At 43.7% G+C, this 13,588-nt stretch overlaps 1 protein-coding gene across 5 annotated transcripts; it reads left to right on the top strand.

Moving 5' to 3' along the window:
* The first annotated feature begins 302 nt into the window (after positions 1-302).
* Positions 303-5,308, top strand: ZNF32 (zinc finger protein 32). Of its 5 annotated transcripts, none has more exons than XM_055538969.1 (4): positions 476-630; positions 1,333-1,471; positions 2,653-2,792; positions 4,018-5,308. In XM_055538969.1, exons 3-4 carry the CDS (start codon positions 2,723-2,725, stop codon positions 4,809-4,811), a joined length of 864 nt encoding a protein of 287 aa, XP_055394944.1. In that variant the 5' UTR covers positions 476-630; positions 1,333-1,471; positions 2,653-2,722; the 3' UTR covers positions 4,812-5,308. The 5 variants fall into 5 exon arrangements, with proteins under 5 accessions (XP_055394942.1, XP_055394945.1, XP_055394943.1 ...); XM_055538971.1 differs by having other exon boundaries at positions 481-630; positions 1,258-1,471; positions 4,060-5,281; XM_055538967.1 differs by lacking the exons at positions 476-630; positions 1,333-1,471 and adding an exon at positions 303-430 and having other exon boundaries at positions 4,018-5,305.
* Positions 5,309-13,588: the final 8,280 nt, after the last annotated feature.

A 13,588-nucleotide genomic window follows, 5' to 3' on the forward strand; every position in this document is an offset into this window, starting at 1 on the left:
CGACACAAAACCCTAAGCACTCCGGGCTTGATCAACTCATTTCTTCCCAACGCTTCCCTTCCACAATGCCATGCAAGAACCCTGGTTCGGAGGATGGCTTCACCAAGCTGCCATCCCATGCCTGGCTAATCTGAGTGGCCATTTGGCGCTCTTGGTCATCATTCTACGACCGCGAACAAGTCGGCGCCTCTTACTCGGTCCAAACAGGAGTGACCTGAGCGCCCAGGGCTCGCCTAGACCCGCCGAGCCCGAGCGGCGGGTCGCATCGCCGAACTACGTTTCCCACAGTGCTCGGGGAAGCCGGGGCCGCCAAGGCTCGGGGCTAGGGCTCGCGCGGAGCCTCCTGGGAGTTGTAGTCCGGTCCGCTCGCGCCGGCGTTCCTAAGGGCTCGGTGCCGGCCTTTGTCTGTCTGCGGGCGCGCGCGGCTGTGGTGAGTGAGGCCGCTGGCTGGGTCAGTACACCCAGACGAGGCAGGGCCCCGCCTTCAGGCCGCCGCCTCCGACCCCCACCCCCTCGCGTCCCTGAGCAGGCCTGACCAGCCTGGAGCCTCCCAAGAGAGGCCAGCTGCGAGGCGAGAGGTCTGCGGCCCGCAAGACAAGGTCTAGCTGGACCGGAGAGCGGGGTGCTGAGGTCCGGCGCGGGTCCGGGTGGGGAAACCGCTGAGGCGGGAATGGCAGAGAGTCTGGGGAGGAGCAGGGGCCCCTCTTCCGCAAGGCGGGCCGGGGCGTGCGGGAAGGCCCCGCAGCTGGAGACGCGGGAGGGACCACGGGCAGCTGTGCCTCTGGGCCCGCGGGGAGGGCTTCAGAAGATGGAGACGGGAAGTGCAGTCTCTAGGCTGGGTGAAAGAAAGCACAAATTCCTCTGAGTGGGGAAATGGGAAAGGACAAAGTGAATTCCGGTGTGCGGGGAAAAGAATCACCCCTCCCCAGAATCGCCTAGTCCTGAAACTATGCCCCGGGTACAGCAGAGGTCCCCCGTCCTGGTCCTTCACCGAGGACTCGCAACTTTAGGCCTTAGGTCTGTTAGGTCATGTCAGAGGCCCTTCACGCTGGACTCTCTGAGCCTCCCAGAAGCTACTGGATATTACAGCATTTATTAAGTAGTGAATAGGTCTGGGCTGTTTGGTTACTTCCCCAGTGTCGGTTAAGGGGAGACAGAGCGTAGGATTTGTCTCTCATAGCCTCATTGTGAGCAGGATATAAGGGCTTTCTTGATAGGAAAAAACACTATTTTCTATTATAAAGTGTCTTTCTACAGAATCTTCAAGAATTTGATTCCGCACACCTGTGGAATCTATGGAGAAAAATATGGAAATTTCCCTTCATTAATCAGGAGGTTCTTGAAACATAGCTGAGCTGTTACTTGAATATCTCACAGCATGTGGAGAGGCACAGCTGGAAATTCTATCCAAGGTGTTCTGAGCAAACTATTTGCTGACTCACCAAGGACAGGGTCCAGCCTCGGGCAGCAGGTACCTATGTACTTTTCAGTGACTCTTGGTGGATGTGTGGTTCATCAGTAACACCTAGGACTTCCAAGTGAATGGTGCTATGATGTCCTGACACCAATAGGGCATTGCTTTGTGGCTTGCAATGCAAACTGGAGCTGAGTCTTTCAAATTAGAGTTTTTAATGTCTCTACAGTCATCACAACGTGTAACAGAAAGTGCAGCTGTCAAGAAGACCAGATCCTTGGGTTAACAAAGAACTGTAGCATCACACTGCTAATTTCATTAAATCAGGAGGCCAGCGTGTTCATGGGATATGTTAGAGGGAAACAAAGATTATACACACTGAACCACTGCATTAAGTATAAGAATTCAGTAATTAGGGTCCAGAAATAAGAATATTCCCCCCCCAAAATAGAAAATGATAATATGGAGCAGGAGGATTCCTAGGATCTGGAAGAATAGTAAAGTCTGGTCAAGCTCTGTTCCATTCACTTTTTAGTGATGAGAAAGTAAAGATTAGTCTAGACATAGGCTTTGGATCCAAGAAGTCTTGGATTTGAACCTTTGCTCCACCTTGACTCCATACTGGCTCTGGGACTTGGGGCAAGTTACTTGGATTTGGAATCTGGACTAGTTCTTCTTTTTCCAAGAATTGACAAGTAGTATGCCTCCTCAGAACCAGTATTCTCATATCTTGAAGAGCCTCCAAAGAAGTGCTAAAAGGAAATATGAAAGCTCTTGTTCTGTCCTAATAATCTAGAGGGGACTGGAGAGGAGAGTCAGACATTTCAATCACAGAACCAATTATTAAGGCTGAAATGTTGTTTTTTATATTCTGAATTCCTCTGGAACTTGGAGGATAAAATAGCAGGCAGTTAGGCGGGGGAAGGAAGTGGAAGATTCCAATCCCGTGCGAAAGTTAAGGTACAAATAGTAAGGACCATTTTCTTGGCACTGGCAGGAAGAGAAACATGTTTGCTTTTTGTCTTCTCTGCTTTTGCACTTCTTGCTTCCTCCTGGACTCATTTATAAGTAGCTATGGTACCTCTTGGCCCATTTAGCAGTTATGTTATAGATGACTGGTATTGTATCAGGCAAACAAGATTTCCTCCATTCACTCATACCCCAAACCAGAGCTCCTCTTGACTGTTCTCACTTATAGGTTCTCTTATCCATTCCTGTTTTTGTTTTTCCCTCCCTAGGTACTCAAGTACAGCCCATGGAAGAATCATATGAAGAGGTGGTGATTAAGCTCATACAGCAGGAGTGGACATGTTTGGATTTCCAACAGCTACCCTGCTGGACTGTCATGGAAGATATGCCCAGAATGTAGCCTTTTTCAGTGAGTCTGTTGATTGCTGGGATGCCAAGTCACAATAATCAGTGTCCCTGTTCTCAGCACTGGACAACAGGCTGGGGATGCAGAGAAGATGTTCCTTTGGTGAAGCTCACTATTTTTAGGGGTTACAGGGAAAGCCTACAAGCTTGAGTTAGAAACAGCAAGGGAACAGTCTTGATATGGAGGTGGTATCTGAGAAAATGAATGAGCAGTTTTAAATCTCAGCACAGTCACTAATGAGAAATGGTAAGACAGAGGAACAAGTTGAAATCTACCTAGGATGACTCCAAGGAAACTATTATTAGTGATGAATGGACTCATATTTAAAGTGCAGTAGGAGGCTCATATACAGGGCAATGTTGGGAAGTACTGTCAATATCTGCATAGGAAGGATTGAGAAAAACTTCCAAACCAAAACTGACTTCAGTTTCACCATAGCTTAGCAGATTGAAACAGCATGGATTTTAAAGGGGAAAATTCCTTGGATCAAATTCTATGATTGCCATGACTGGATCTGTGGTATCAGACAAGTCATTTAACCTTCTTGAGTACCAGGCTCTTCATCTGCAAAATGGGACAATAAGCTCTATCGTGCAGGTCTGCAGTGATTAAAATTAATAGATGGAAAGTACCTAGGATTTTGCTACATATATCCTGACAGCATAGGCTTACTCTACTCCACTGTTAGGAAGAGCAGACTAGAGCAGAGGTAGATTTCTCATGAAGCCTATAAAACTTAAGCTTCAGGAGCTTTCCCTTACACTGGTCTCTTCAAGGTCCTATCCCTTCTTTTATACTGCTTTTTAATGGGAATCTCTCCGAAATTTAAAACTTTAGGCCCCATACAACCTGGATCCACACCTGTCTTGGTGTCAGATAAAACTTCGGTATGGGACTAAATGTGATCTTATATAGTTTTATTTTTCTGGCTTGTTTTCTTATCTGTAAAATGGAGATAATCATGTCTATACACAAGACTATTTGGGAAGCTAAATTAAACTAGATTTAGAGGCAGTACACTGTTACAGGGCATGCCTGTGTCAGAATCCTAATTCTGTGCTTAACTAGCCAAGTGATCTTTGACAACCTCCCTATACGTTCATTTCCTTAACTGTAACAAAAAATTGTTTTCAGGATTAAATTATCTATGCAAAGTTTATAGTATAATATTTGGCACATAATAAGCACTCAAAGCATTGTTTCTTTTTTCCCTGTTCTTCTCACTCAGCATATTGGTGCATCTTACATGACTTCCCTCTCATTTTACCAGATGTGATGACAGAAGCCCACCACAAATATGATCAGTCTGAGGCCACAGGATCCTCAAGCTGGGATTTCCAGAGTTCTTTCAGAAGAGAGAAGCTGGAACAAAAATCCCCAGATTCTAAGACACTACAGGAAGATTCACCTGGAGTGAGACAGAGGGTCTATGAGTGCCAGGAATGTGGAAAATCCTTCAGGCAGAAGGGTAGTCTAACATTACATGAGAGAATCCACACTGGTCAGAAGCCCTTTGAGTGTACCCATTGTGGAAAAAGCTTTAGGGCCAAAGGCAATCTTGTTACACATCAACGAATACACACAGGAGAGAAGCCCTATCAGTGCAAGGAGTGTGGGAAAAGCTTTAGTCAACGAGGTAGTCTGGCCGTTCATGAAAGACTCCACACGGGACAGAAACCCTATGAGTGTGCTATTTGTCAGAGAAGCTTCAGGAATCAAAGTAACCTTGCTGTTCACAGAAGAGTTCATAGTGGTGAGAAGCCCTATAGATGTGATCAGTGTGGAAAAGCCTTCAGTCAGAAAGGAAGCTTAATTGTTCATATCAGAGTCCACACAGGCCTGAAACCCTATGCCTGTGCACAATGCAGAAAGAGTTTCCACACCAGGGGGAATTGTGTTCTGCACGGCAAAATCCACACAGGAGAGACACCCTATCTGTGTGGCCAGTGTGGGAAAAGCTTCACTCAGAGAGGGAGTCTGGCTGTGCACCAGCGAAGCTGCTCACAAAGGCTCACCCTGTAACCACTCTCTTCAGAGGAAGTTCTCTTTATGAATTAACAGCATAAAATCATCTGAGATTAAACAGCCTATCCAATTTTATGGAATGAATGGAGACTCCTTCAGAAAGACCATCACTGGGTAGAGCAAACTGAGTTTTCTTTTTTCCCCCCAAATGAGTATGAAAAATAAATGTCTTGTTTATTATCATTATCACGTATGGTTCATAATTTCTGTCCATTTATTTTGACTTGATTTCCCAAAGTACCTCCATTAATTTAGTACACAATTGGAGATTTATGTAGCAGATACAGGTTTTATATTTGCAATTGACACCACTGGCCTATTCAAAAAATGCAGCCCCTTACCAATCCCAAGATTCTTTTCTTCTCTACATATTCAAATTAATTTTGTTTTACCAAGACCAGTGGGCAGAATTTATGAGGCAAATTTAATAATTCCTCATATTGAACACTGTATTATCTGGATGATAGCCTCCAGAGCATATTCTAACAAATCACCCATGTTCATAGCAGAGGCTCTAACCTTTCCTTACAAAACAGAATCCTTTCTAAGTCTGCACTGTGGATCACTTCAGTCTTCCACTCCTAACTAGGATAGAGATTACTTGCCTATAGCCAGAGAGCAGAAAAGTATCTAAAGGTTGGGAAGAGATACGATGACTTTCACCCCCCTTTGGCAGCAGTAGCAATATCTCAGAATCACCCAGTAAGGCCACGTGTGTGTGCACTTAGTCGCTCAGTTGTGTCCGAGTCTGCGACCCCTGGGACTGTAGCCTGCCAGGCTCCTCTGTCCTTGGAATTTTCCAAGCAAGAATACTGGAGCGGGTTGCCATTTCCTCCTCCGGGGGATCTTCCCAACCCAGGGATCAAACCTATGACTCTTGCATCTCCCACACTGGCAGGCAGGTTCTTTCCAACTAGGCCACCTGGTAAGCCCAGTAAGGGCATAAGTGTCCTCGTTACTAAGTTGATTTGTAGTCAGTAATGAAGATCCAGTCCTCCAACAGCACAGTCCTCTACCTGCACACACGCATGGACACAAGGGAGGAAAATTTGGAAGGATAATCTATTAACTTGTTTTAACCTTTAGTAGTGAGATTTGAGGAATATTAGAGAAGACAAGTTACTTTTAAGGGAGAATTTCCGTTTTTATTTTTTAAATTTAGCTATCTCTAAATTTTCATTGTGAGCTTTTATGTAATTAAAATTATTAATGATGTAAATAGAATGGTTTTCTTGATAAGATTATCATTCTTTCTTTATCCTATAAACTGTAGGTTTTTATAAACTATAGGTTTCCTCTAGTAGATCCTAATAGGCTGGAGGCTCCTTAATCCCAAGAAACTTGACAGAAAATAGGCAAATTTTATCAAAAGATCTTTGAACATAGAAACACTATGGGTTTGAATTGTTTAGTTGCTCAGTCATGTCCAACTCTTTTGCGACCCTAAGGACTGCAGCCCACCAGGCTCCCCTGTCCATGGAATTTCCCAAGCAAGAATACCATTGCCATTTCCTTCTCTAGGGGATGTTCCTGATCCAAGGGTCAAACACACATCTCCTGCACTGGCAGGCGGATTCTTTACCATTGAATCACCAGGGACACCCCTTGGGTTTCAACAGTAATACAATATTGCTCCTAAAGTACCCTGATAATATTTGAAGATGCATATAAAAATGTTCATATCATCCTTATTTATTTATAATTGAAAACAGCCCAAAGGTCCAATAACAGGCAAGGTAATAAACTATGGTACAGTCATATAATAAAATACCACTCAGCAATTTTAAAACTGATAAATGCAATAACATAGAAAAAAAATCTCAAAAATTTGTGTTGAGTGAAAGAACCCAAACATACACACAAAAATACATAATTCCATTTATATGATTTCACAGAATAGAAAAAAACTAATCTGTGTTAAAACACATCAAACAGTGGTTGCCTCTATGGACATGAGGGAGGGACTTACTTGAAAGAAGCACAAGGCAAGCTCACAAAGAAAAAATATTCTATCCTTCAGGTGATAGATGCATGGGTCTATACAGCTGTCAAAACTGAACTTAACACTTAGAACCTATGCATGCATGTAGATATGTAAAGTACACTTTATAGATAAAGTATAGTGTATGTAAAGTTTAACAATGAAATAATTTTAAAACACTGCCCAGAAGTTCTTTGATACCCATCTCATGTCCATATCATCTCCCCTTAAATCCAGGTAGGCCTGTGGCAGCTTCAAACAACAAAACATGGTAGAAGTGATGCTCATGACTTCCCAGAACAGGTCTAAAAAGCCCTTTAAAAGTCTGAAAAGTTCTGCATGATTCTCAGGACACCTACTCTGGAGACAACCAGGTGCTAAGTAAAAAACTCCCGACTATCTCAAGGCCACTCTGCTGGACAAACAGTATGTAAGTGCTCCAGTGGACAGGTTCACCTTACTTCCCAACAGTCAGCATCAACTCTCAGCCATGTGAGCGAGCCATAGTAGATGCCTGCCCAGGAGAATCTACAGAGGGACTAAAGCCGCAGATGGCATCTCATGAAAACTAGACGAGAAACCCGCTAGTTCTGTGTCTTCCAAACACAGAAAATTATGCAAAAAATTAAAGGATATGTTTTACACCACTAAATTTTCAGGTTATTTGCTATACAGCAATATTAAGATATTTCTTAAGGATAAACTATTTTGAAAAAATGAAAAGTCTAGGGAGCAACTTAATACTGATTAAATAAAAACAGGAAACTATGTTTTATGGTTCACAGGAAAGCTCAAGGTTTAAAAATAAACATTCCCTTTGACAAAACAGGAGGTAAGGTTTAGATCAGCTAACACAGATGCAATCCAAGTTACAAAATAAAGAAGTTTTGAGTTGGCCAACAAGTTTGTTTGGTTTTTCCCATAAGATGGATCTAGCAGTGCTTTAGTCGTCTGTAACTTCACTCAGAGCAATTTTATTAGACTGTATTGTGATAGCTGTCATATCAGTATGCCTTTTTTAAAAACTTGTCAACATCAGTGAATTTTTGTGTAGCCATTTTAATATTGAAGACAGAAGGGAAAAAGCAATATTTTTCAGCATCTTATGCTTTATTATTTCAAGAACGGTAAAAATGAAACTGAAATGCAAACAAAACATTGTACAGTGTATGGAGATGCTGTGACCAAGTGTGTCAAAAGTGGCTGTGCTTTCATGCAGAGAGTTCCTGCTTTGCGCGACAGAAGTGATTCACTTATCATGCATATATGTGCATACAGTATTCTTGATTTGCATTTCTCTAATAAATGCCAATGCTGAGCATCTTTTCGTGCCTGTTGGCCATCTAGATGTCTTCTCTGGAGAAATAGCTGTTTAGGTTTCCTGCCCATTTTCTTGATTGGGCTTTTACTTTTTATTGAGCTGTCTGAACTGTTCATATATTTGGAAATTAAGCCCCTGTTGGTCATACCGGTTGCGGATATTTTCTCCCAGTCCATAGATTGTTTTTTTCCTTTTGTTTAGCTTCCTTTACTGTGCAAAGTTTCATTAGATCCCATTTGCTTGTTTTTCCTTTTCTTTCTTTTTCCTTGGGAGACTGACCTAAGAAAATATTATTATGATTTGTATCAGAGTATGTTTTGCCTATGCTCTTTTCTGGGATTTTTAAGATGTTATGTCTTACATCGAAGCCTCTAGGCCATTTGAGTGTATTACTGTGTACAGTGTGAGGGAGTGTTCTAACCTCGTTGATTTGCATCGACTGTGCTGCCTGCTCAACACCACTTGCTAAAGAGACGGTCTTTTCTTCACTGTGCATTCTTCTTTCCTTTGTTAAAGGTTAATTGACAATAGTTGTGTTGGTTTATTTCCAGGCTCGCTAGTCTGTTCCACTGATCCCTGTTTTTGTGCCAACACCGTTCTGTTCTGATTACTGTAGCTTTGTAGCACTGTATGAAGTATGGGAGGGTTATGCCTCCAACTTTGTTCTTTTTCCTCAAGATTGCTTTCACAATTCTGAGTCTGTGGTGGTTGTATGTAAATTTTAGGATTACTTGTTCTAATTCTATGAAAAATGTCATGGGTAATTTGGTAGAGATTGCATTAAATCTGTAGACTACTTTGGGTAGTATGGCCATTTTTATACAATATTAATTCTTTGCAACTTGCTTTTTTAACTTAACAAGGTATCATGTAGATAGTTCTATGATTGTAAATAGACCTGTGCCTCATTGCTTTCACTTGCTACATAGCTGCTGCTGCTGCTAAGTCGCTTCAGTTGTGTCCGACACTGTGCGACCCCATAGACGGCAGCCCACCAGGCTCCCCTGTCCCTGGGATTCTCCAGGCAAGAACACTGGAGTGGGTTGCCATTTCCTTCTCCAATGCATGACAGTGAAAAGTGAAAGTGAAGTCACTCAGTCGTGACTGTCTCTTAGCAACCCAATGGACTGCAGCCCACCAGACTCCTCCATCCATGGGATTTTCCAGGCAAGAGTACAGGAGTGGGGTGCCATTGCCTTCTCCGTGCTACATAGCATTCTGTAGTAAATGTTTCCATACAGACATTTAGGCTCTTCAAATATTTCACTGGTATAAACCAGATAGTAGTAAACACTGCAATGAATGTCATCACTAGTGAGACGTTTTCCAGGACAGAGGGTCACAGAATACATTTGTTAAGTATGGGATTTATTGAATGTCTCTTTTATGGTCAAAAAGAAATAAACTATCTCTGCATGATTTACCAAACCACATTTGATAGCTCAAATTCTGAATTTTATTATGAATTTTCTTATATCATTTAAGGCCTGAATTCTGAGGGAAAGCCTTCCCACATTCATTACATTCATAAGGTTTTTCTCCAGGATGGATTTTCAGATATTCAACAAGGCCAGAGTTACGCCTGAAGGATTTCTTATGTTTCTTACAGCGATAGGGTTTTTCTTCAGTATGAATTCTCCAATGTTCAATAAGGGCTGAGCTCCTCATAAAGGCTTTCCCATGATCATTATGTTGACAGGCTTTATCCCCACTATGAGTTTTCTGATGCCCAGGAAGCATACACTGTACCTCAAAGAGTTTCCACATCTGGTACAGTGGCAGTGTCTCTCCTGTCTGCATTCTTTGATGATTAATAAGTCTTGGAATTTTCCAAAAGGATTTTCCATATTCATTACAAGGATATGCTTTCTCACCAGTATGTATTCTCTGATGTTCCAAGGCAGCTCAGTTATCCCTGAAAGCTTTCACACATTCATTACATTTAAGGCTTCTCTCCACTATGTATTTTCACATGACAAGCAAGGCCTGAATTGTGAGCAAAACATCCAAGGCCATGTCCCTAGTGACTGCTGCCACCTGGAGGCCAATAATGAGAACAGCACAGCTAACTTTTCCTGTCAAGGTCGCTGCTAAGTGGGATTCCCAGGTGGTGCTAATGGTCAAGAACCCGCGCCAATGCAGGAGACATAAAAGACACAGGTTCAATCCTGCGTTGGGAAGATCCCCTGGAGAAGGGCGTGACAATCCACTCCAGTGTTCTTGCCTGGAGAATCCCCAGGGACAGAGAACTCCACTGGGTTACAGTCCACGGAGTTGCAAAGAGTCGGACATAACTGAAGTGACTGAGCACGCATGTCGATAAGTACCTTACACGTTATTTTATGCAGTCCTCACCACAGCCAAAAAGGCGAGTATTGTGAGCCTCATTTTAAAGAGAAAGAAATCAGGGCTTAGTGACTGATAAACTTGTTCATGATGGTGCAGTTTTCTCTTGGCAGAACCTGTATTTGAACCCAGACTGTCTCATCCACACCCCCTCCCTTTAGCTGCTCTGGGTTGGCTCCTGAAATGAAAGTGTGAATTTTCACTAAATATGAAGAGAGGACAGAGGACAGGGTGAGCCAGAAGAGGCTGGTTAGGTCTCCTCCTGTTGAGGGGCTTTGGGCGGCTAGCCTCAGATCCTCTTTCTCTGTAGTATGTGACTGAGTTGAAGGCAGGGCTTAGCACATCTTTTGGGTTGGCTTGCTGCTGCTGCTGCTGCTGCTAAGTCGCTTCAGTCGTGTCCGACTCTGTGCGACCCCATAGACGGCAGCCCACCAGGCTCCCCTGTCCCTGGGATTCTCCAGTCAAGAACACTGGAGTGGGTTGCCATTTCCTTCTCCAATGCATGAAAGTGAAAAGTCAAAGTGAAGTCGCTCAGTCGTGTCCGACTCTTCGCCACACCATGGACTGCAGCCTACCAGGCTCCTCTGCCTGTGGGATTTTCCAGGCAAGAGGACTGGAGTGGGGTGCCATTGCCTTCTCCGTTGGGTTGGCTTACAGGAGGTCAATTACCTACTTAGTCTTTCCAGGAGTTGTGGGAAGCATACCGCTCCTCTAGAGTTGTCAGATAAAATACAGGACACCCAGTAACACTTGAATTTCAGAAAAAACACTGCAGGGGACACATATTTTCCTAAAAATTGCTCATTGTTTATCTGAAATTCAAATTTACCTAGGCATACTATATTTTTATTTGCTAAATCTGGCAACCCAACCCTATTCATTCCATATAGATCTTTTCTAAAAAACATCTCTCTTATCCTAATACAATATCTAAAAAGCCACAGTTTTTTTAGTTTTAAGATTTCTAGATATTTTGGGATACCCTATGATACATTTAACCTTGGATTGAGGGGGACACCCTTTAAGTTGCTACCTACTTATTAGAGGACTTAGTTGGCTGTGCCCAGCATCTTTCAAAAAGTGGACAGGTGGAGTATGAATAAAGGTGAGAAATGAAGGAACAGCCCAGTCAGGGAGAAGAGGCTGATGGGGGAGGAGAGAGGATTCATAATGCTGAAAACCACTGAAACTCTCCTCATTCCCATCGCTGGTGGAGCAAGCGCTGTGGAGAGACAGCCTTTCGCGTGACTAGATGCACTGAGTATACTCACTGAGCACGTCTGGATGAGTAGATGCAGGAATGACACCGAGCCGCTTCTAGTAGTATGTACGCTGTAACAGTGGGCTTCGGCAGCCCTGAGGCCATCTTCCCTGGGCTCCTCACAGGGCAGCACCAAGAGCCCTTTATTACTCGGCAAGATTAACTTCTCTCCTGCTGCCCCTGCTGCTTGCCTGGGTGCCCTTGAACAAGTCTCTTCTTTTCTTTGGGCCTCAGTTTTCAGTCTGAAAACTGAAGATGACTGGATGAGACCCTCCTTATCACCCTCCCCATTTCCATGGCTCTTGAGAACATCCTGACAACAGTTTGGGTACTAGAGCTGTAGACACTTTTTGAACTTACAAAGATCTGGAAGGAGGCAGCTCTGTGTGCCCTTGCTCCAGTCAGGAGCCAGCCTGCTGGGGACAGGGCTCATATCTACATAGGAAACCTGGACTCCCCTTTCGAGCTCCAATTGTGGTTTCTCCAGCTTTCCAGGCAGTCCAGCATGGCAGACTTGCATCTGCCAGCGCCCACCTTCGTCTGGAGTAATCCCCCAGCAGGTTGGACTGGAGGCAGGGCCCAAGGGGTCCTAAACTCCTTTCTTCATCTCTCACCTGACCTATTCAGTTGTGATGCCCTGAAAAGAGGAGGCAACAGTCACGCTATAGTGGAAGTGACCCCAGTTCAGTACGCAGTATGCTGAGCTTGGTCCCTGGCTTTGGCCATTTGCCAGAAGCAGAATCTTGGGCAAGTCACTGCCTCTCTTTCTCTCATCCTCTGTGACTTCATCTTAAGAGTGAGGAAGAACCCTTACTCCACAGTGCTGCTCATAGGCAAGGATGAACACTGGACTGCAAGCCCAGAGGAGGTCACCCAGAAGGAAATGGACGTGTCTTCCCCTTTCTTTCTGTGTGTCACCCAAGGGCTCCCCAGATAAGATCTAAAGCCTCAGGTGCTCCCTAACTAGTGCTTCCCCGGATCCCAAGACCTTAACATGCATAAGATGTAAGCCACAAATTAAGACCTCCCAAATTTTTATAGAATGAAAACTGTTCATATAGATGAGAGAGGAGAATGCCTTCATGTGTAAGAAAAGGGATAAGATTCAGGGACAAACAGAGGGTTTTCTTAAACAGAAATGGGGGCTGTTCATTCAGAATGGAAAGTAGAGCATACAGACTCCAATGGAGAGATGCGGGTAAATGCACTTGTGTGAGGGTATAAAATTCTCTTTTCCCATAGAAAGCAAGTCATCACTTGTGAGCAAGATGGAAGAAGCAGTTGTTGGAGGTATGAAGAAAGAGGAAAAACTGTGAGATAGTCATTGAGGAGGATGGATGGACTAAGAAGATGTAATAGGATAGTTTGACAGCATTAAGGGCCCACTTGACTTTAGCACTCATAAACTGAAAGTGAGACCAATCATCAGAGCCTTGCATTTTTCTCAGGCCACATCTGCTACACAGGTACAAGTATGGAACAGGCAGGGAGCTGGATTCAACTAGATTCAATGTTTTATCAGGAGAATAAAACCAGGTAAGATGGGGCAAAAGACTGATCATAATGATGGGCGATTATCTTTAAACTGGGTTAGGAGGGATGTGAGAACATGAAGGCATGAGCATCAGAGCAAGAGTGATAGAATCAATGAATCAGCAAGCAGTGAGTCCTGGGGAGATAGTTTGTGTTCCTCAGACAAAAGGTAGGAGAGTATCCCTGAAGAGGAGCCTCTCCACATGTCATGGGCCTCCCAAAAGTGTCTCCATGTCCTAATCCCCAGAAACTGTGATTGTTACCTTATACAGCAAAAGGAACTTTGCAAATGTGATTAAAGGTTGTGAAGTGGAGAGATTTATCTTGAATTG

The sequence above is a fragment of the Bubalus kerabau genome, chromosome 1 (assembly GCF_029407905.1).
Source record: "Bubalus kerabau isolate K-KA32 ecotype Philippines breed swamp buffalo chromosome 1, PCC_UOA_SB_1v2, whole genome shotgun sequence".
Taxonomy (NCBI): Eukaryota; Metazoa; Chordata; class Mammalia; order Artiodactyla; family Bovidae; genus Bubalus; species Bubalus kerabau.